Source organism: Gossypium hirsutum, chromosome A09 (genome assembly GCF_007990345.1).
Source record: "Gossypium hirsutum isolate 1008001.06 chromosome A09, Gossypium_hirsutum_v2.1, whole genome shotgun sequence".
NCBI lineage: Eukaryota > Viridiplantae > Streptophyta > Magnoliopsida > Malvales > Malvaceae > Gossypium > Gossypium hirsutum.
This window is the reverse complement of record NC_053432.1, coordinates 60,574,350-60,595,810: the sequence shown is the minus strand read 5'-3', so window position 1 is coordinate 60,595,810 and position 21,461 is coordinate 60,574,350. Positions and strand designations below refer to the sequence as shown.

General features: G+C 30.7%; 2 protein-coding genes across 3 annotated transcripts; both read left to right on the top strand.

Moving 5' to 3' along the window:
* The first annotated feature begins 2,076 nt into the window (after positions 1-2,076).
* Positions 2,077-5,814, top strand: LOC107889014 (triose phosphate/phosphate translocator, chloroplastic). Of its 2 annotated transcripts, none has more exons than XM_016813303.2 (12): positions 2,077-2,419; positions 2,503-2,577; positions 2,731-2,796; positions 3,217-3,295; positions 3,494-3,614; positions 3,868-3,963; positions 4,143-4,255; positions 4,402-4,479; positions 4,570-4,686; positions 4,930-5,029; positions 5,127-5,227; positions 5,628-5,814. In XM_016813303.2, the coding sequence occupies exons 1-12, from the start codon at positions 2,157-2,159 to the stop codon at positions 5,643-5,645; spliced, it is 1,227 nt and encodes a 408-aa protein (XP_016668792.2). In that variant the 5' UTR covers positions 2,077-2,156; the 3' UTR covers positions 5,646-5,814. The 2 variants fall into 2 exon arrangements, with proteins under 2 accessions (XP_016668792.2, XP_016668791.2); XM_016813302.2 differs by having other exon boundaries at positions 2,091-2,419; positions 5,127-5,231.
* Positions 5,815-17,538: 11,724 nt separating this feature from the next.
* On the top strand, positions 17,539-21,159 carry LOC107889013 (uncharacterized). Its single transcript, XM_016813301.2, has 3 exons — positions 17,539-17,968; positions 18,887-19,063; positions 20,701-21,159. Exons 1-3 carry the CDS (start codon positions 17,957-17,959, stop codon positions 20,965-20,967), a joined length of 456 nt encoding a protein of 151 aa, XP_016668790.1. The 5' UTR covers positions 17,539-17,956; the 3' UTR covers positions 20,968-21,159.
* Positions 21,160-21,461: the final 302 nt, after the last annotated feature.

Below are 21,461 nucleotides of genomic sequence, written 5' to 3'. Positions count from 1 at the left end.
TAAAATGTACAAAAATATCAAAATAAAACTTTAGTTGAATGGTAAAATAAAAGTTTTACTAATGAATTTGTCTTTCAATCTCACCATATGCATATTTTTATTATTTTTTAAATAAAAAATTAAAATACTCTGAAATAATGTTACTTATTTTAATTATAAAAGGACATTCTCATAACTTTCTAACCGAGTAAATGACCTGATTGAAGATAACATCAACTTAATCAAGAACTCAAATTATATTATAAATATATTACTCTCATTGAAACGATAAAGCTCAACTTGACATATAGACAACTTTACTCTCAAAGCTATATAACTAAAACTAAAACTTACCAAATAATTGCATTAGATGTACAAGGTTCCATCATAGTTAACACATCTGTTGTTAAATTATTTTGTTAAATTTGTTGGTATGACATTTTAAAATTAAAAAAAAAATCACTTGGTTGTCATATAACTAAAAAAATGAAGTTGTAATGAACTTAAATTTAACGAAATAATGTTAACAACAGTTAACAATTGTATTAAAATTTTGAAATCTAAAAAAAGATTAAAATTTTAAAAATAAAAGTATAGAGAATAAATTTCAAATTTTTAAATAGTACAAAGACTTGTGGTATAATTTAATCTTATTTCTAAAATAGTGACTAACATATAAATATATTACTGATTGACCTTGTCTATGACCAAATAACACTAATAGAAATTCATGTTATCATTTTTAAGGGTAGCAACATATGATGATATCCATTTGAACCAAAAATAGAGCATTAAATTGTATCGAATTAAAATAGATTGATTAAAATATAAGAGTAAGCATCATAGAGGGACTAAAAGTGGAATTGTAAACATTTACTTTCAAGCAAATAATGGAAAGGGGATGGGAGACGATAAGGATATTTGCAAAAACAAGGCAAAATAGAAGCCACTCGTAAACAATTGGACGAGATATCTGTCTTCACCAGCCATACACAGGGGATAAGATCTGGCCCCACATCTCAATCTCTTCATTTCTATTTCAATGCTTTCTCCACCGTTGATTAATAATCTCCTCGGTTTCTGATCTTTATTATACGTCAAAAAGCCAGAGTATACAGCGTATTCGCCTGTACCTTGCCGCAGGCGACCAAAACGACGTAATTTTTTTTGAGAATCGAGGACCAATAAAATAGAATTAATCGATAATTTTAAAAACAAAAAAAAGAAAGGTGTAATTCTGGTTTTAGTCCCTTGACTATGTTAATTTTTTTGAGATTAATCTTTTACCTTAATTCGACATAATTTGATTTCTTTTTTTTTAATATATAAAATACACAATTAGTTGTTGTAATTAAAGTGATAACATGATTGTTTTTTTTATTGTTACTCGACCACACTACCAGTAAGTCACGTGGAATCTTGTCACATGTTTAAACAATTAGGGTTGAGTTCGATTCGATTTGATCAATTTGTTTAAATTGGTTGTGATACTTCAATTTATTTCTCGATTTTTACATACTAATTTTGAGTTTTAGACTTTATATTGACAAAATGAACTTTGTTTTATGAGTTGTGAAAATTATTTAATAAAATTTTAAGAATTTTTTATTAATATTTTTTAAAAATAAATTTTCATATAAAATATATTATTTTTGAAAACAAACACATAGCATTTTTATGTTGTTTTTACTATTTTAAATAAAAAATATAAAAAATTACTACTATTGCCTATAACACACCCATAATAAATAACATGTGTTTAAACGCTCTTAAATTCATATCTTTCTTATTGTTATCACAGAAAAAATGTCAACTGAACCTTACAATTTTTATTTTTACATCATAAAAATTAAAATTAATTATAAATGAAATAAAATAAAAATTGATTTAGTTGGAGTAATGATAGTTTGTTAATTTGTGGTATGATTTAAATTGGTTTTTGATTTCTCGAAATAAAAAAATTTGCTCAACCCTACACCAATAATAAATTATATCAAATTAAAATAAAATGATTAAATATCAAATTTTAGAATAGTATAAGGACTAAACTTAGAAATAAACCAAAATAAATATAGAAAATGAAAAATCTGTTAATTTCTTAATTCTTTTCCCTCCATTAAAGAGCTCACTCTTATCTAAGGGGATAGCCATTTGATTCTCTCTTCCTCTCAGTAACAATGGAGTCGCGGTTGTTGTCACGCGCTTCCACCATCGCCGGCTTGCCTCAGATCAGGCCGAAGCTTTCGCGAGACTCTCTCAGTGTTTCGTTTGCTTCGGCTAAGCCTATCGGAGCCGTCGGAGAAGGCGGGAACGTGATATGGGGGAGACAGCTAAGGCCGTCGCTGTTGCTCGAGATCTCGCCGGTCAATAAACGGGAGATTTTGAAGCCGGTTCTAGCTTCCGCGTCGTCGGCGGCCGGGGGAGGAAGCGATTCCGCCGGGTGAGGTCCGTTTCCTCCGTTCTGACTCGGTCAAACTCGTCCACGCCTTAGTTCTCTGACTCACTGATTCGGTGATATTGCAGGGACGCTGAGATCGCTCCGGTTGGATTCTTCCAAAAGTATCCCGCTCTTGTTACTGGCTTCTTCTTCTTCATGTGGTAGGTAAAAAAACCGGTCGGCGTGTTTAGCCGTCAAATGTTCGGCGGTTTGAACCGTGGTTAAGATTCGGTCAACAGTCAAATTTACTTCAATTTTTTTTTTAAATTTCAATTTACAACATCGTGTTTTAATTCTATTTTTTATCCTTCCAGGTACTTCTTAAATGTAATCTTTAACATTCTCAACAAGAAGATCTACAATTACTTCCCTTATCCCTAGTAAGTAATTGGAGTTTTTATATCATTTTTCTTGTTTTTTTGGGGAATTTTTAACTTATCATTTGGTCTAATCTTAGTTTTAGTCCATCTACTAACTCAACTTTAACGTGGAATAATGCCTTTACTTTTATAATATTATTTGTAGGTCCAAATAATACTGTTAATTGCAGTTTTTAATGTCTTAATGGTTGATTAATAACGGGGTTAATAGTTTTAGCAGATTCGTGAATTTCACGTTTACGGCCGCAGTTACCAGCATTATCAATTTAGACCTGCTAATAATATTGGAGAGGATCAAATTATGTGAAATTATAAGTATAGAGATTAAATTTCAAAATTTTACACTAGAGAATCCAAAACCAGAATTTTACTTTTTCTTTCCCATTGAATAGTAATGGTTTGATGCCATTTTTTATGCAGTTTTGTGTCAGTTATTCACTTGTTCGTTGGGGTGATATATTGTTTGATCGGCTGGGCCGTTGGCCTCCCTAAGCGAGCTGTAAGTGAAGGAATTAAATCCCATCATCTTAATATTACAACGTAGTTTCTTACAAATCTTTTAGTTGTGTTAGCTGCTGTAAGAATCCTCAATGTGGGGAAAATGCAACATGTTATAACCTGCTAAAGTTCTTTTTGAGGAAAACCCGAGAATTTGTCGCTATTGTGGCACTGATGATTTATGTAAATCTGTGTGTAGCCTATTGATTCAAACCTACTGAAGTTGTTGATCCCTGTTGCCGTATGCCATGCATTGGGCCATGTAACTAGCAATGTCTCCTTTGCAGCTGTTGCTGTGTCTTTCACCCACACAATCAAAGGTGATGATGACATTATATGTATCTATATATTCTCTTGTGCAGGCTATGTTGCTCCCAACTCTTTATTTTTCTTGAAGCATTCATGTCCAACACTCATGTCTGACACTTTTTCAGACATGGCGTGTTGAACACTTGCCTGTCTCAACACTCACACCAACTTCCGACTAACATAGTTAAGGATGATATTTTAAATATATGTGGTTTTATGTCAGGTGTAGCCTATTGATAACTAGTTTGTTGTTGTTTTTTTCAGCTCTTGAGCCTTTCTTCAATGCTGCTGCTTCCCAATTCATACTTGGACAATCCATTCCATTAACTCTATGGCTGTCTCTTGCTCCTGTTGTTATTGGTGATTTCTCTATTCTTTGTTCGGTCATCTCATTTGAATTGGCTCAAGTATCAATTGTGCTCTAGCTCTAATTGTGTAGATAAACAAACTCTAGAACTCTATTACGAGATTGGCAATTTGCACTTGAATTGTTAACGTGTCTCCATGTTTGGGTATCATTTAACCCAAAATGCATGCAGGTGTATCGATGGCATCACTGACTGAGCTGTCGTTCAATTGGACGGGTTTCATTAGTGCAATGATTTCTAACATTTCATTCACTTACAGGAGTATCTATTCCAAGAAAGCTATGGTGACTTTCTTTGAAACTCTTCGCAGTTCCTTTTTGAAAGAATCAAACAGAGCTCCTTTCTTCCTCTTCTTCACTTCCTTTATATTTTTGACCCTCTATTGTGATAAGCATTTTATGATATTTGTCGGTTTTTCGTATATATGCAGACCGATATGGACAGTACAAATGTCTACGCTTATATTTCCATCATTGCGCTCTTCGTCTGTATTCCTCCGGCCATCATTGTAAGTAAAAATTTGAGGGCAACTGCAGATATTTAGACACTTTCGAACCTAGAGCCCACGGTCGCTTAAACCTCGTTTCCCTCATTGCAGTTCGAGGGCCCTCAATTAATGAAGCATGGTTTCACTGATGCTATTGCTAAAGTTGGTATGACTAAATTCATCTCGGATCTCTTTTGGGTGGGTATGTTTTACCATCTCTACAATCAGGTACATTATCTTATCCTTATTTTCATTGTTTGAAGTTCCATTCGTGTTGATTTATGATTCTATGCATCTAATCCAAGCATGATGCCTCTTGACATATGATTTTGCTAATGAGTTCCCTGAAAGCACTCTTACACCAATGTATTGAAAATAAGAGTGATACTCTGAACAGTGTCTTATGCGTCGCTCATTAGTAAAGCCCTTATATGTACGGATGAAGCTGATGAAGATTTTTTTGGTATTCAGTTGGCTACCAACACACTAGAGCGGGTGGCACCACTCACTCATGCAGTTGGCAATGTGCTGAAACGTGTGTTTGTCATTGGCTTCTCAATCCTGGCCTTTGGTAAGTTTAAATCTTAATCTTTGCTTATACTCTGTTTTCGGATTACTGTCAGGATGTAACTCTTCAGGCTGAATATTGAACGATCTACTTCTTACAGGAAACAAGATTTCAACGCAGACAGGTATTGGAACAGCCATAGCTATTGCTGGAGTGGCAATGTACTCTTTCATCAAGGCCAGGATGGAAGAAGAGAAACGAGTAAGTAAGAAACATTCTTACCAAAACATACACACACACACACGATTTAACTTAGAACTAATTGCACTCGCCATTGACCTTCAATTTAGAATTGAACGGTCCGGATATTCAGATTCTTAAATCTGCCTGGTTTTTGGCCTGACAATCTGTGTAATCCATGTCTGCGTGTTGTATAAACATAAACACAACGATTGGAATGTATGAATGTCATAAACACGAATGCGATGTGTTTAATATTACTGGGTCGGGAATTTTGGAAGTAGGTGGGTCTATTTAACTAGTGAAATGGGCAAGGAAGGGGCATCTTAAATACCGTTTTACTTTTTTTTTTGTTAAAGCTGAAATTATTGTAATAAAATAATGCAAATGGGATTTATTTATTTATTTATTATTATTGCAGCAAATGAAAGCAGCATGAGAAGAAAAGAGGCAAGGAAATGGAGGAAGCAAAGGAAAGGGGGTGTAAAGTTAGGTCTTTCCTCATGAAGATTTTTAAAAAAAATTTAAAAGAAAAAGATGACATTGAATATCCTGCTTCTGTTTTTGTTCAATTATAATAATTATTATTTCCATCAGTTTTCTTTTAATTAGTATCCCAAAACCATCTCTAATTTTCAAGCAGACTGAAAATAATGTATGATCACACCTACTTTCCTCTCAGATTAAGCACTGTTTCCTTTAGAAGCTTTAATGAGTTGCATGAACCCGGAAAATTCTACTCTACGTTTCACAAGAAAGCATATACCGAAATTTCTAATTGAAGTGTACATGTTAAAATTTTTTATATAAACATCACAACTTTTGGTATAAATTTCCCAACTGGCAGGTTTTCAAATTAGATGATTTAGATTATATATCAACCTAGTCATATATTGTTTTTTTCTTTAATTATGCAGTAGATGTACAAGGGCTTTACTTTTATTTATTTATCTTTTATTTTGGGATAATTTTTTTTTCAATTAGGTTCACTTTGGTACTTATATATTTCTTTGTCTACTTTGGTTCTTGTTCTTGGATTTTGTCAAGATTTAATGATGTGATTAATATTATTAGATCAGATAGATTGAGAACTAATTGATATAATGATCTGAACAAATGGGTTGAATCAATTGGTTTAGAAATTGTTTAAAATTGGTAAAAATTGAGACAAAAATTGAAAGTTGTACTAATTTAATAATTTTTTTAATATTTTTATGAATTTTTAATTATTTATTTAATTGTTGTTGGTTTGATAGTCGAACTGATTGAATTGGATGAATTAGGAACCAGTGGTTCGAACTGTTCAACTACTAATTCAACATCTAAAATATTTGAGGATGATATTCTGAGATTGTATTATATCATTATATGAAAAATTATATAATTTTTTAAATTTTTGAGTGATGATTTTTGTACAATTTTAAAGTGTTATATTATCAAATTTTTATATTTTTCAAGTTTATTAATCAAAATGGATTTAATTGTTAAGTTTAAGTGTCAAACTGAAAAAAAGTGAGTATAAACACCAAAATAATTTTAATTACCAAATTTAGGAGTAAAAAGATTATATTATATTTTTTCATATTAATAATAAACTTCATTGTAGAAGAAACGAGTACATACGTACAGCAATAAATACAGAAGAGCACACCACAACTTCAATGCATTGGCTCTCTAACTTTCCGAAAAAATAAGTGGTTTTAGTATTCCATTTTCATCTTTTTTTAATTTTTAAATTTATATGATTTGTAAAATTATATCAAAACAGTTGAAAAAATTAAAATGTGTTAATTTTAATGACATGATATCTACGTGTATATTAACAATTAACTATTTTTTAAAAAATTAATTGATATTTTTATATATTTTAAATAATTTTAAATTTTAAAATATTTTTAATTTTAAAAAATAATTAATTATTGACATGACAATTTATATGAATGTCATGCCAGTAAAATTAACAAATATTAATTTTTCTTTCTATTTTTTTGGTAATTTGACTAGCATTGCAAGTTTAAAAACTAAAAGAGATAAAAAATTAAATGGATAACTAAAATGATTTTTTTGATAAAGTTAAAAAATCAAATAAGTTATTATGTCACTTCAACTCTCAACAACAAAATCCAAAGTTTTGTCTACTATTAAAGTTGAAAAACACTTTCTAAAAATAAATAAATAAAAAGGGTAAACAAACAGCTTTCCAAATCAAACATTGATTTTAAATTGGGATTTTAGCCCAAATCAAAAAGTTAATCTTTAGTCACTTTTAATTTTTGGAAAACTGTTTTTTAACAAAGTTACTTTTTTATTCTCTATTAATTCTTCATTTTATCTTTTCATAAGCAACTTTTAATAGAGTTCTTAAAAAGTTTTCTTTTGGATCACTTTTCAACTTCCTTCATTTTATCTTTTCATAAGCAACTTTTAATAGCGTTCTTAAAAAGTTTTCTTTCGGATCACTTTTCAACTTCAATGGCAAACTAGCTTGAAGTGGGTTAGGGTAAGCTAGGGCTGGAGCTCATCTCATCCACTCCACAATGAAGAGGGATAATCTCAAATCTGAATTGTTAAAATATATTGTTAGTCCTTGTACTTTTATAGAATTTACGATTTAATCTTTGAATATTAAAAAATATATAATTTTCTAAGTTGGTAACTTTTGTCGAAATTTGTCAACTTTAACATGATTATTTCCTGTCAATTATATGTAACATTATATGAGAACAATCTAATTAAACTTCTAAATTGACAAATTTTGACAAAAAATACATATGATTTTAATGATTGAATCGATGTTTTAGTATGTTCTATTAAAAATTGAGATAAAATTAAAAATAAAATTTTAAAAAGTTATATTTCAAAATTGGTATGTCCTTATAGGTGAAAATTTAGACATTGATGAATAATTTGGTTGGTGAAAAAATATACAAATTTGCTGTCACTATCATTCAACGTGCCGTATAGGCTATGAACTTGGCACCGCCATTGAAGTAGAAGAGTTTGGCCACCTATGTGACCTATATCAACTTTTAAGTTCAACTAACGATCAGAACAATACTTTTTTTTTTCTTTTTTCTTTTTTAACTTGTCCCAAACAAAGTGCCAAGTGTTGTTATTGTTTCTCTTTTTGCAGAAAGAGTCCCTAAACTTTTCAATCAACCCCATTTGTTGACCACATTGGGCCTTTTTTGGATGACTTTTTCAACTTATCATTTCTTGGTCTTACTTACCTTTTCCCTACGTTGTCTCAAAACATGTCACTCTCGGGATCACTCCACCTACCTCATCCATTTCTTTTTAAAGCCCCTGGGACTAAACCCGTTAACGATTCGGGTGGCCCGCTTAACTCAATTAGATTGGGTTTAAGTAAAAAAAATTAAATTTTTTAATCAATACATAGACGAAGCCAAAAATTTTGCATAAGAGATTAAGATAAAATTTTAAAAATTTGAGGGGTTGAAGTCTCAAAGATATTCTAAAAAGGATTAAATTAATTATTAAAATTTAGAAGAGATCAAAATTATATATATTTTCAATTTATTTGAACGACAAAAAAGTTTAAAATGAAGATTCAATACTTGATGGGACTATTAATTAAAATTTCCCATTTGACCAAGGGTTCAAGACCATTGCTTGCCTTTAGCTTTGTCTTTGGATCAATCCGATTTGTTTTAACTCAAATTCAAATTAATTTTTTTCTCACATAAATAGTAGTAAGTTTGTTTTTGTTTTTAAACTTTTTTTCCTGATTCAGTTAGGTATGAATTTTGAATTGACCTATGACTCAATATGTGCATCAACTCCTTTAAATATTGTTGATACAACGATACAACAAGAAGGGAGTACAAAGAAGTGAGTGGTGGATGCTATGGAAGCCGGTTCACCTAGTCAGGCGGAAAGCTGGAGGCTAAAGAAAACAAGGGTGGAGAGAATGCTGAATATAAGAACTTTGAAGAGTATTAGTAGAATGTACGCTTAGTATTTTCAAGAGTCGATCCCCTCTTCATCATTCTTCGCGGTATTTATAGGTCAGAGCCTCCTGTAATATGACATTGTCATTTAGCCATCATACGGAGCGAATGGGAAGGGTATCTTCAATGGGACGAGGATGTCTGTGTTAGAGCAGATCCTATCCTTCATTCAGACTTTGATGGGATAAAGGAGTTGAGCCCACGTGATGTTTGGTGATCAAACGACTCCACGTTCCAAATGAAGATTGGGCCATCTATTACCCGGATAGTCCATTAGAAATGGTAAGTTCACAAGTGACCTCCCGACTTGTTAATGGTAGGCTTACTATTAAGACGTCTCCCAAGCTTGCCACATGGCTTGTCACGAATGGGGGCATAACAATATCCCCTCTTTTTGAGTCGAGAGATGGGTTATATGGCCTTCCTCAAAACACCCTGCTCTGATAACTTCTTCTTTCTAGGTTGTTCTCAATGGTGGCTTTATTCCACGATGGAACATTATATCTCATTTGTTGAGATTTTATCATAAATGTACCTTGAGAATTGCACTTCTAAGGAGCCACGATAATGATAAACAATAGCCTTTTGTAACAGGTGGTAAGTTGCTATTGGATGTTGCTTATTCTTCAAAACGATACGTTTTGGGAGATAGGTGTATATATTCTAGGTTGTCTTCTTCAAAGTTATTTTTGCCTCCTTTTTTGTTTTGAAATTTATGCAAATGTTGTTAGAGATTTTATTGATTTTGTTAATTTTCTTCAACGATTTCTGCATTCTAATGGTTTGTTTGCTTCAATTCACGTTGTAATTCTTCTTTTTGTCGGTATTAGAGTAATTTTTTATACTTTTGCTGAGAAAATGGCCAAAGGAGGTGAACAGTTTGGTAAAAGAAGTCAGCTCAAGGGTGATAGTCACACTGGTCGTGCTTCGTCGAAAGTAATGGTAAAGAGTCAAAAAGCCACCACAACGAAGTCTGACAGAGCTACTGCCACAAACTCCGAAAGGGCAGGTTATGAGCCTACTGCTAGCTTCAGTTATGTGTGCTCTACAACCCTTTAGGAAATTAAAATTTTGCTACTATGTCGCGGTTTGCTTGCCAAACATCACAAATATAAGTTTAGTTCCTAAAAGGTTCGTATAATTTAAGTGAGGTCTTTGGCCCTGATTCCACTGGTGGAAGATCCGAGTTCTACATCTTGCTATTTCTTCTTGAAGTGGGTTTCACCTTTCCCCTCCCTATAGCTTTCCAAACCTGACCCAGACGTTACAGCTAAATTCGAAAAGCTACATTGGCCACTGGAATGGTCGAAGTAGACTTTCAAATTTTCAAACGTACTTTTTAAAACTATTTACTAATTCATTCAAAATTAGTGAAATCGAACATTTATCTTTATTTTCAATCATATTTCAAAACCATTTGTCCACGAAAATGGCCTAAAATAAACTTCCGTAATTTTGAACTTATTTTAAAATTATTAACTTATTAATTCAAAATAAGTGAAATCGAGTGTTTATCTTAATTTCATAAAAACCTGATAATTTTATAAATCGAAATATTTAATATTTCATTTGTAAAAATTCAATCATATTCAAAGCTATTTCGAATTTTATTAAAAACTCATTTTTCGACATTTACAGCGAAAAAATGTGTTATTGATAGATTTTAATTTAAAAATCAAGTTTCATGCGAAATCATTTAAAATACCCATTCGAGCGGTTTTTTAAAACTCTAGTGTCATGCAATCAAGTCATGCAAATAAGAACAAAATTCTCCAAAGTAAAGCCCCATGCCACTGTCCATAGAGAAATTTATTATAGTCCCCAAAATAACAAAATACCATAAATAAGTTTATTGAATCTTTTATTGAAATAGTTCTCAGAGTCTCTTTGAGATGTTGTGTCCAAGCCCTAATACCTCGGGTGTTATCTGAAAGTCAAAGAACTAACAAGTGAGCTAAATAAGCCCAGTGTGAATCTTAACTTAGGTAACAAACATTAATTAAAACATACATTTTAGAATATAGCAGAAAATATATATAAGCAGTCCAATTTCACAGATATCAATATGTATGATGATGTCGATGTAGAGTTCTTCAGAAATCATTATAGAATTTTCAAAAACTTTCATACCCAACTCCGCTACACATCATAAAAGAGTTCCTCAGAACTCATCCATCTAATAACACACCAAAAGTGTGGACAAGCCACCAGATATTGAAGATAATTTGCTAGAACAGACAAATATGTGGACAAACCACCAGAATCACAGATAGACTGCCAAAATATGTGGATATACCACCAGAATGTGCAGATCATTAAACTGTCAGAAAATTCCTCCTTTCAGTATCGTTCCGACCCCATGCAATTCTATATGAATTACTTAAAATTATTGGAAGAATTAGTTTATGTTTTTTAGTTGTTTTTAAGCCCGAAAATGAAATTAAACCATTTGGTCATAGTGAACATGTTGAGGTATAAAATATTGAACATATTTTCTCAAAATTTTATCAGGGGTAAAATCGTTAAAATTTTACTGTGGGTAAAATAAGGATGAGAAAATTGTTTATATAAAATATTCAAATTTATTTTGGTAAATAGAAAACCTGAATCAGGTTGGATCACATTATAGAGTACTAGGTCAAAAAATCAAAAAGTACTCAAAATTAGACCTGATGTGAGAGAGGCCCCAAACCCCTCATATAACATGAAGAGGGTGGCAACCCTAGTAGGAATACTAGAGTGTGTCATCCATCCCACTCCTACTCTAAGTAGGAAATTATTTTTCTATTTGAAATAAACCACTACAACTCAACAAAGGGTTCTACCTTCTCTTCCTATAAGTAGATGGCACGGATAGAGCTATTAACACAACTTTAAGAAATTGTTACTCTGCCAAAAAATAGAGAGAATTTATTCTCAACTATTAAATATATTTTTCCAGAATAAAAATTCTACCAATTTCTATTAAGAGGAGAGAATTTTCGTTTTCACCCTAAATAAAAGAGAAAAAACTTTTTTTATTTCTGTATTTCAATTCAATTGGTTTGAGCCCACATTCAAAGTAGTTCGTGATACGATAATAGTATAGAAGATCATTTGGTTGAAAGTCGGGAAAAATGAATGTTCGTTAAGCTGAAAACACATGTATGAATTCAGTTAGGGTTTATTGTTATAAATATCACAAACCAAGTCTATTTTCAAAATTTTAATTTTTCGTTATGCAAGAAAATTGTTTTCAAATAGAGATTTTTGCAACAGATAAGAGGTCTCGACTATAAAAGGTTGAATGGTCCACTCGTTTGTGACTCATTTCGTGAGTATGGTAGTAGCATTGAATCTCTTAACATAATCGCGGAGGGATTAATTTGCTTCTTGATGGGTGGTCATCAAATATGTTTAGGGATTGTTTGAGGGTCTTATTTTTGAGAAAATGACTTAAGAATTCTTAAGCCAACCGCTCAAAGGAGTGGATTGATCACCCAAGCAACGACAGGTACCACTATCGAGTTATTTACAAGAAGGTCATGGAGAAATCTTTGCATTTTACACCGTCGGATGCCCCAAATATGTTCATATGGTTATTAAACCGGGCAGATGGTCTTTCTGATCCGCCGATCCATTGTAGAACTTTGGGAACTTAAAGGAGTTGGAGATATGGTTTTCCAAAAATTCTTGTGCTAGTGGATTATTAGAGTAATTCTAGATAGATTCGTTTATTTTTCACTCCTTTTAATTCTTGCATTAGCTCTGCCCTGAAGGCTTTGAGTTATTCCTTTACAGAGATGTTTTTGTTTCCCTGAGAATGCAAGGATATGGTCGGGAGGGTAGCATTATTTTTTTAGATGTCTTCCATGTGATTACACTCTCGTTTTTTACGGAGGGCAAACTGGGCCTCATCTTCTTGTTAAGCCAGATTGTCTCGCTTGGAAACCTCCCGTGCCACCCTTAATTCAACAATGAGCTATTCATTCTGGACATTCCTTTGGTCGATGATACATTGTTGCTCTTGTTGCTTCTTGAAGCGGCATTCTTATTGAGAAAATTGCTCTTCCAGATGTCGTAGTTTCTCTTTGGTCTTTGAATTGTGAGGTTGAGGACCTAATGCCTATTGATGGGACTCTTTGTTCAATAGGATGGGAATTGCGATTTTCAGAGGAGGTGTGCTTGTGAGATAGGTTACAGCTTCTTCAAGTAGTGGACTATATAGTCAAATGGCCCAGAAAGAGTCAACACTAGGATGTAATTGAGATGTTATGGTCGTTGATAGAGTTGCGGTGATTGGAGGAATTATTCCTACTAGTGCAGCTTTCAAAGCCTGTACTAATTATTTTAGGGTAGGAAGAAGGATGCTCGCATATTGTAAATGAGATCATATTGGAGTTGAAGTAGAAGGAAAGGTCTATGCAAGATTTAGGCTGGTGGAAATGCCGGAAACTGATGGGATAGGAGTGCTTTGTGGAGTAGAGGAGTTAGTTTGGTTGATAGGGTCATTGGTCTAATTAGTTCAATCAGCAAGGGTACCATTTCAAGATTGAGAAGCCATGCCATTCATGCTCACCACACCAATGTTGATAGAACAACACAACAAGGAGGGAGTACCAAAAAAAAAAAAAGAATGGTGGGTGATATGGAAGCCAGTTCACCCAGTCGGGGCAAAGAGCCGGAGGTTAAGGAGAACAAGGGTAGAGAGAATGATGAAGATAATAACTTTGAAGAGTACTAACAGAATGTAGGTTTAGTATTTTCAAGAGTCAATCCCTTCTTCATCGTTCTTGGGGGTATTTATAAGCTAGGGGCCCATGTAATACCGTGTTAACGTGTTGGGCTTGCTATCTAGCAATTATTACAAAGTGCGTAGGAAGGATGTTTTCAATGGGACGAGGATGTCTGTGACAGGACATATTCTATCCCTGATTCTAACTCTGATGGAATAAAGTAGTTAAGCCCACTAATGTTTGGTGACCAAACGAGTTCATGTTCCCAATGAAGATCAGGCCATCCGTTGCCTAGATAGTCCCATCAGGAGGGTGAGTTCACAAGTGACCTCCCAGCTTATTGATGGCAGACTTATTGTCTATACGTCTCTAGGCTTGCCACATGTCTTGTTGCGAATGAGGTATAAAAATTATATTATTTAAAAATAAAATAATTAATAAAATAAATTTATTTTTAATAATTTCTTCGAATAAAGATATCAAGCCGTAATGTTTACTCAATAAGCAATTTTAAAATTTTAAAATAAAATAATTTTAGTTTTCTAGAACAAAATAATTTTATATTTCCTCAAATGAATTGGGTATGAATCCAACTGATATATAAGTTAAGGTGTAGATCAACTTTTAAATACATCATTTAAAAATGAAATAAAAATTAAAAGAGGAATTAGGATTAATGAGCAGATCTAATAAGGGTAGGCTTGGATGGGTGGTGCATTTACCTGCGGTTAGTATAAAAATAACGGTGGCGGTAAGATTAAATACTGTAACAATATTGTAGCGTGATACAAAAAGTAAGCTAAACACACCACACTATACCCCACCGCCTATCCAACCCCACCCTAAATATCTTAAAAAATCAATGACCAATAATTTTAATTATATATTTTAGAAAGAAATTATGTCTTATAAATAAAAAATAAGTAAAAGAATTAGAATAATCTTGAATCAACCTGAAAATAAATAGGAGGATAATATTTGTTCTTTTTGAGATAATGCCTAAAACTATATATAGCTCCTCCCCAACTTATAAATAGGAGAATAATGCGCTTCAACGCACTCAAACCCACATCATTCTGTATTGACAACAATTATAATTTATATATATGTATTAATATTTATAAACTAAAATCTAAAAATAAACAAAAAAGTTCTTTTAAAAAATTAACCAAGCATTTATCTTATTAGGGGATTTTTTTAAGGGTAGTTATTTGATTTACGTGTGGCAGAAATTTTTAATTTTACGAAATTAAAATACACGTGTTTTATTTTTTAAAATTTTTAAATATACATTTATCTAAATAACTATTATTTTAATATATAGCATAAATATGGATAATATTTGATGCATCGTATTACATGAGTCTTTCATATGACAAAAATTCTAAATCTTAACATTCTAATCCTCAAGAGGAAAGTATAATAATTATAATTAGTATTTAAGTTACAAATTTTTTTTTGTCATCTACTATTTTTTTTTGTCTTTATCAATGACGAGTAGGGAGGAGAAAAAATAACAAAGAAATCAAAAATCATTTCGAATCAATGGGCTTTTTGTTCACAAGTTAAAATCTACAATTACATTAACCAAACCAAATTTTAATTTATATAAAAATAAATATTTTATATTTAAAATAATAAAAACAATTTAAAAATACTATATAAGAAGTATTTTTCAAAAATTTACTATATAAAATTATTTATTTTTATTTATTTTAAAAAAAAGTTTTTTAAGAAATATTTATGAATTTTTTTAAACTTTATCAAATAATATCTAAAAATTATAAAATAAAATCATATTGTCAAAATAAAACCTCAAAATTCAAAATTCAAAATTAATATAAAAGAATCGAGAATCAAAATGAATTATTATAAATAAATAAATAAATAAATAAAAACTTATACACTAACCATACATTTAATATTATTCCATAATATATGGATGTAATAAAAAGTTGATGACAACAAACTAAATGAAAGACAAAGGAAGTTAAGTTAAACCACCTTCTACCTTTTGTTTTGTTTTGTTTTAACTTGGTTGTCATTTACCCTTTGCCATTATTATTAAGGGTTAAAAGTAATATTTTTGTCTCTGTATTTGATAGTTTTTTTTAATTTGATCCTTGAATATTTCTTGATCCGTATTGGTTTCAAAATTAGGCAATTTGTCCTAATTTGATCCCTGGTCTTGAACTACCTGAAATTTTTTTTTAAAAATTTATATAAAAATGTATTAAAAAAATACAAAAAGTTATATATTTTTTAAAATTTTGGTAATGATATGGCACAATTTTAAAATGTCATGTCATTATACCTTAATGAAATTCAAATTTAGGGATCAATTTAAAAAAAACTTTTAAGTTTCAAAACTAATATGACCAAAAAAAAAACAGAAACCAATATGAGAAAAACTACCAAATTTAGGGACTAAATATGATTTTATTCCTAATATTAATGTCTGAAAACTCTAGGCTGAGATCTGACTAACGTGAAACTTAAATGACAAAGAAAGAAAAACAAAAGTAGAGGGTGTGAAGTTAATGATTCTAACAACCCCAAACATTGATTGATTTTTAACTTTTTAACCCCAAAATTACTCTTGATTGTTAAGTTTTAATTAATTTTACCTAAAACAAATTAACCTTTCTCCTAAAAAAATAAACCGAATACAAATCTATGACAAGAATACAACTATAAAAATACGAAAAAGTTTTAAAAGAATTAAGACATAAATGCGACAAGGTTGGAAAAAAAACATTTATCATATTTTCGAGTATGTGTAGTTATGTATTCACCATATTTCAACCATATTCAATTTCATTTTTATTTACAAGTTGATTCAAGCTCATGAATAGCATCAATACCATATCATAAAATTTTACTTTAACACGGTTTATAAATGTAAATGGTTAATTTATAATCCTTTAAGAGTGGGTTTGGATGAGCGATGCAGTGCGTTTAGTTTATTTTTTATTTCACGCTACAGTATTGTTATAATATCTAATCTCACCGTCACCATTATTTTTACACTAACAGCAGAAGGCATCATCAATCAAAACCCATCCTAAGTCTGTCAATTTTTTTTTTAGAAAGTTATTTTATTTATATTTAATTATTATTTTTGTTAAAATTTTAAACCTAAACAAATCAATTTTTTTTAATAATTACATTATGATATTATATATTTTATTTTCATGTTATACAAGTTATATAAATATATAAAATATTAAAAATCGGGCAGAGTCAAATTAAACTTGACTCTTGAATATAAAATTCAAATTTAATTTATATTTTAAATAAACATTTTAAAATATTAAATCAATCTTTAAATTTAAACGAATAATCGAAGAAAAGGCTAATTTTTGGTCCCATGTTGGTGTCATGAAGAGGGTTTATTTAAGTTTTCTCCGGTCAGCAATGGCTGCCATTTACTTGTGAAACCAACAGCCCGGACATCAAAATTCAAGGAAATGAATGAATGGGTATACTTGAAATTTTGAGCAAAACCCATTTAAAGTTGAAAGGCTTCATTTACGGTGGTTTTATGGTGTGTTTTTGAAGTGTGAATTCATTTGTCCAATTCCCCTTGTCATTACTCTAAAATTCACCTATAAAATTACATATACGTATATGTATACAGAGGGGTCACTTTATTTCATTAAGTTAAAAATATTATAGAAATTCCTGCATTAAAAATTAATCAAACAGCAAACAAATCCTAACATTAATGGCTGACCGAGTGATGTAAAAAGACTGACCAACAACATCCCATTTTTATTTTTCACATCTTTTGTTTGAAAGGTTAAACCATTGTTGTTAATGGCTTCACCATGGCGATTTATCAGAGCTATAAATTATTCTCTCTCTCATATGATTTTGCAAAGCCGATGAAAAAAAAAAGCCCTTCTTTTTGGGACCCATTTCTCCCAATCAATCCTTCCTCGTTTAAGGAATAATAATCTCTCAGATGAGTCAAGCCATGGCAGCCATCATTCACCTTCTTTTCCATTAATCAATTTTCTCACCCATTTTTCCTTTTCATTTTCTTCATTGAGTTTCGAATTATGGCAACTGAGGTAATATTCTTTCTGGGTTTTTTTCTCTCTTTATTTTAATTATTATTATTATTATCATGCATTTGAATTTGAATTTTTTTTCATGTTGTTTTGATCTGGAAATTATGATTCGGTTTCTGGGGTTTTTTTTTTTTGCTTTAACTTTAACTTTCTTGCTTAATTTTTTCATTGGTTTTCACTGGTATCACTGATCTGTGATTCCACCGACAGTTTTTTTTAAGGACTGAAATGAAATTAGGAAATGAAATGATGGGGTTTTAGAAAATTTGTGTCGGAATTTGAATGTATTGTCCACTTTGAATATTTGCCATAGCGAGAAAGCCTCTTGCATGTGAGAAGTTCTTAGTTTGAATCAAGGGTGACGCCCTTTCGGGTAACCTCGAGGTAGCTGTTGAATCTTGATGCGTATAATCTGTACTAAAAGTTAGATGTATTTTATTTCATTTAGTCGAAAATGAGATAAATTAATTTATATATATTAGATTTGATTTTTTTATTAATTTTTTTTTCAATTTCTACAGTTAACAAAATAATCAGAGTGTGCCACCTGTACTTTATACTAACATATAATAACTAATTTTTAATAATAAAATATGGATAAAATTTTTAATAAAATAATCAGTTTACTCTTTAATTTAACATATAACCATTAATTTACCTATTTTTTAAATAGAAAAAATAAAATACAATACAACTTTTAATACAAAAACTTTCATAATATTTTTGCTCTAAGATGACATGAAAGATGTCTTAAAATCGAAATTAAGCTGTTGAATTTAACATATAATCTTTGATGGAATTACATCATTGAATTTTTAATATAAATTAGATCGATTTCGTTAAATAATTTTAATTTTCAAAATAAAATAAACATTGTGACTTCGTGTCGAGTATTAACCACTGTTATATGTTTGACAGAATCATATTGAGGAAAATTCGAATGGTTGGCCACTTGGGCTGCAAATAATGAGCATGAGGCTTCGATTACAAGAAAGATTACAACATCAGGTTTCAGCTCCGCCAGTTCAACCGTACTATTTGCACATTCCTTCAAGTAGCTTTTCCTCGCTCTCCTCCTCCAACCTCGATACCGAGGTATTTCTGAGAAACCCTATGTTACTCGAAGTCGGTTAAGCTTTCTTTGGATTTAATCATGTTCAAACATGAGTTCAATAGAAATATATTACGGAAAATGAAGGGTCAGAGTAACATAGGTATCAAATGTTTTCTTAGGGATGGTAATGAAATGAAACGGGAGGGTTCATCCACCTCCATCGTACGTTTGCATGAATGTTGAAAAGGTTAAAATGTGATGTTAGTCCTGTATTAATTTAAAAATTCAATTCTCTAATTTAAAAATCTTAGGCAAGTAATTTCGTTGTACGTTGCTTTTGTCAAAATTTTTTAATTTAACATATTTAAATTCTTATTAATCATCTGTTAGGTCATGTGAGGACAGCATAATAAAAATTCTAAGTTCAAATTTTGACAAAAAATGCTTGCAACTTTAATAACTAGATTGAGATTTTTAAATAAAAAAAAAGTAAGCTGACTTAATTTTAAACATTTCAAGTATATAGACTAAATCTCAAATTTTACCAAAGTACAAAGACTAACAATACATTTTGACCATGTTGAAAATATGCACATCTATGAAGGCTAGTTCTCCATTGTTGTTGTGGTTGAAAAGTGTTTTTTAGAAAAAAAAATTTAAAAAGTGTAATAGAAAAGCATTGTGAAAAAGTGTGATTTTTTAATTTTTAACGTTCTTCATCATTGTCAAAAATTGTGGTTGAAGGTTAAAATGTCCTTTTAGACGTGATAGTGTAAAGTTAAAAATTAGTTAAATTATATGATATTTAAATAATTTAATATAACAGTACATGAAGTATAACTTTTAAATACTTTTTTAAAGGATTTTTAAGTAACTAATATAAATTGTTTGTAAAATTAATGTTACATAAAAATATAAATTAATCTAACTTTTCATATATTTTTAAATAGTTCATATAAATAACGATATTTTGATAGTTTTCGCTTCCAAATGCAAAAACTAAAAATACCTATATTCCAACTTTTGCGTTTGAGTGGAAAAGTAATTTTTCACTTCAGTTTTGACCCCGAAAGTTAAGTGTTCTTCATTACTTCTGAGGTGAAAAAGTACTTTTAACTTCTCAAACATAATAAAAGACACTGTTAATCATATCTATAACTGTTACATAGTGTTCCATACCCCACTTCTTTTATTAGGGTGAGTTTGGATGGGCAATTATAGTATCTAATCTCACCACTAACGCTGTTTTTACACTAAACACACCGTCCATCGAAACCTATCCTTTATGTTTTTTCAATGAAACATTATAAAAAAAATTAATATACTATACTTTTTTTTAATGTAATATATGATATTAAATGAATTTTAAAGATTCTTATATTTTAGAATTTTTGATAATTTTAAAAATGTAACCACCTTAATTTTTTAAAAAAAGTTGTGTAGTACAAATAACTATTTTTGAAAGAAAAAAATATAATACACTTCAAAAGGAACTTCCTTTATCTAAAAGCTAAAATTTTTTATTATTGCCCTTTTATTTTATAAACATTTGTTGAACTACACATGTTTTTGGGATCCTTGGTGTGCTTTAAGTTATAATTCATATATCAACCAAAGCTACTTGTAATTAACGTATTTGCTTGCTAATGTCTTCTTTTCCTTGAATTGGTTGGGTCAGTCTTCGGCATCATTTTTCCAAGACAACAGCGTATCTCTAGGGAAGTTAATCGGATTTAGACAACACGAGAGAGGATCAAAGCATTTTCGTAACGCAATCAACGGTGGAGAGAGTATCCGGATGCCAATAGAAGCTACTTGTCGGGATGTCTCCCGACGGGGACAACAAAGTGCCGATATGAGCCAAGGAATTTGCATTCCTCTTATACTAGCTGCACTTGTAAAGATCAACAAAAGCAAAAGCAAGTCGAAGCCATTGGATGTTTGAGGGTTGAATCCTAGCCATTGATTTTAGTGTTTAAGCTTTTGTTTTTAGTAATTTTTGGTTATGAAATTATAAATTGATTCATAAATAATTGAACCAAATTTGAACTCTTTGAGAATTAGCTTACGAGTACGGATGTCTCGTGTATAAACTTGAAATTTTTATAATGAAAATTGTACTCTAATAGCAACTCAATTATTGTTCAACTACCCTAACCAACTCATACTCCTTAGAAGATAGGGTGTTATAACAACAAAATTCAAAAGATTAATATCGGTGACCTCAATGCGACACCATTTATCAACAACCAATTCCATAGAACCTTTAAACATATTAATCTTATCGTTATTAAGAATTACAACGGTACTCAGCTTCATCACTTCAATTGCAAAAAAAAAAAAATTCAAACATCAATCATCATCATCAACAAGCATAGTCTTTCCCTTCAGTTTTTTTGTACAGAACATACTAGAGAACGTACGACATATAAATGTAAA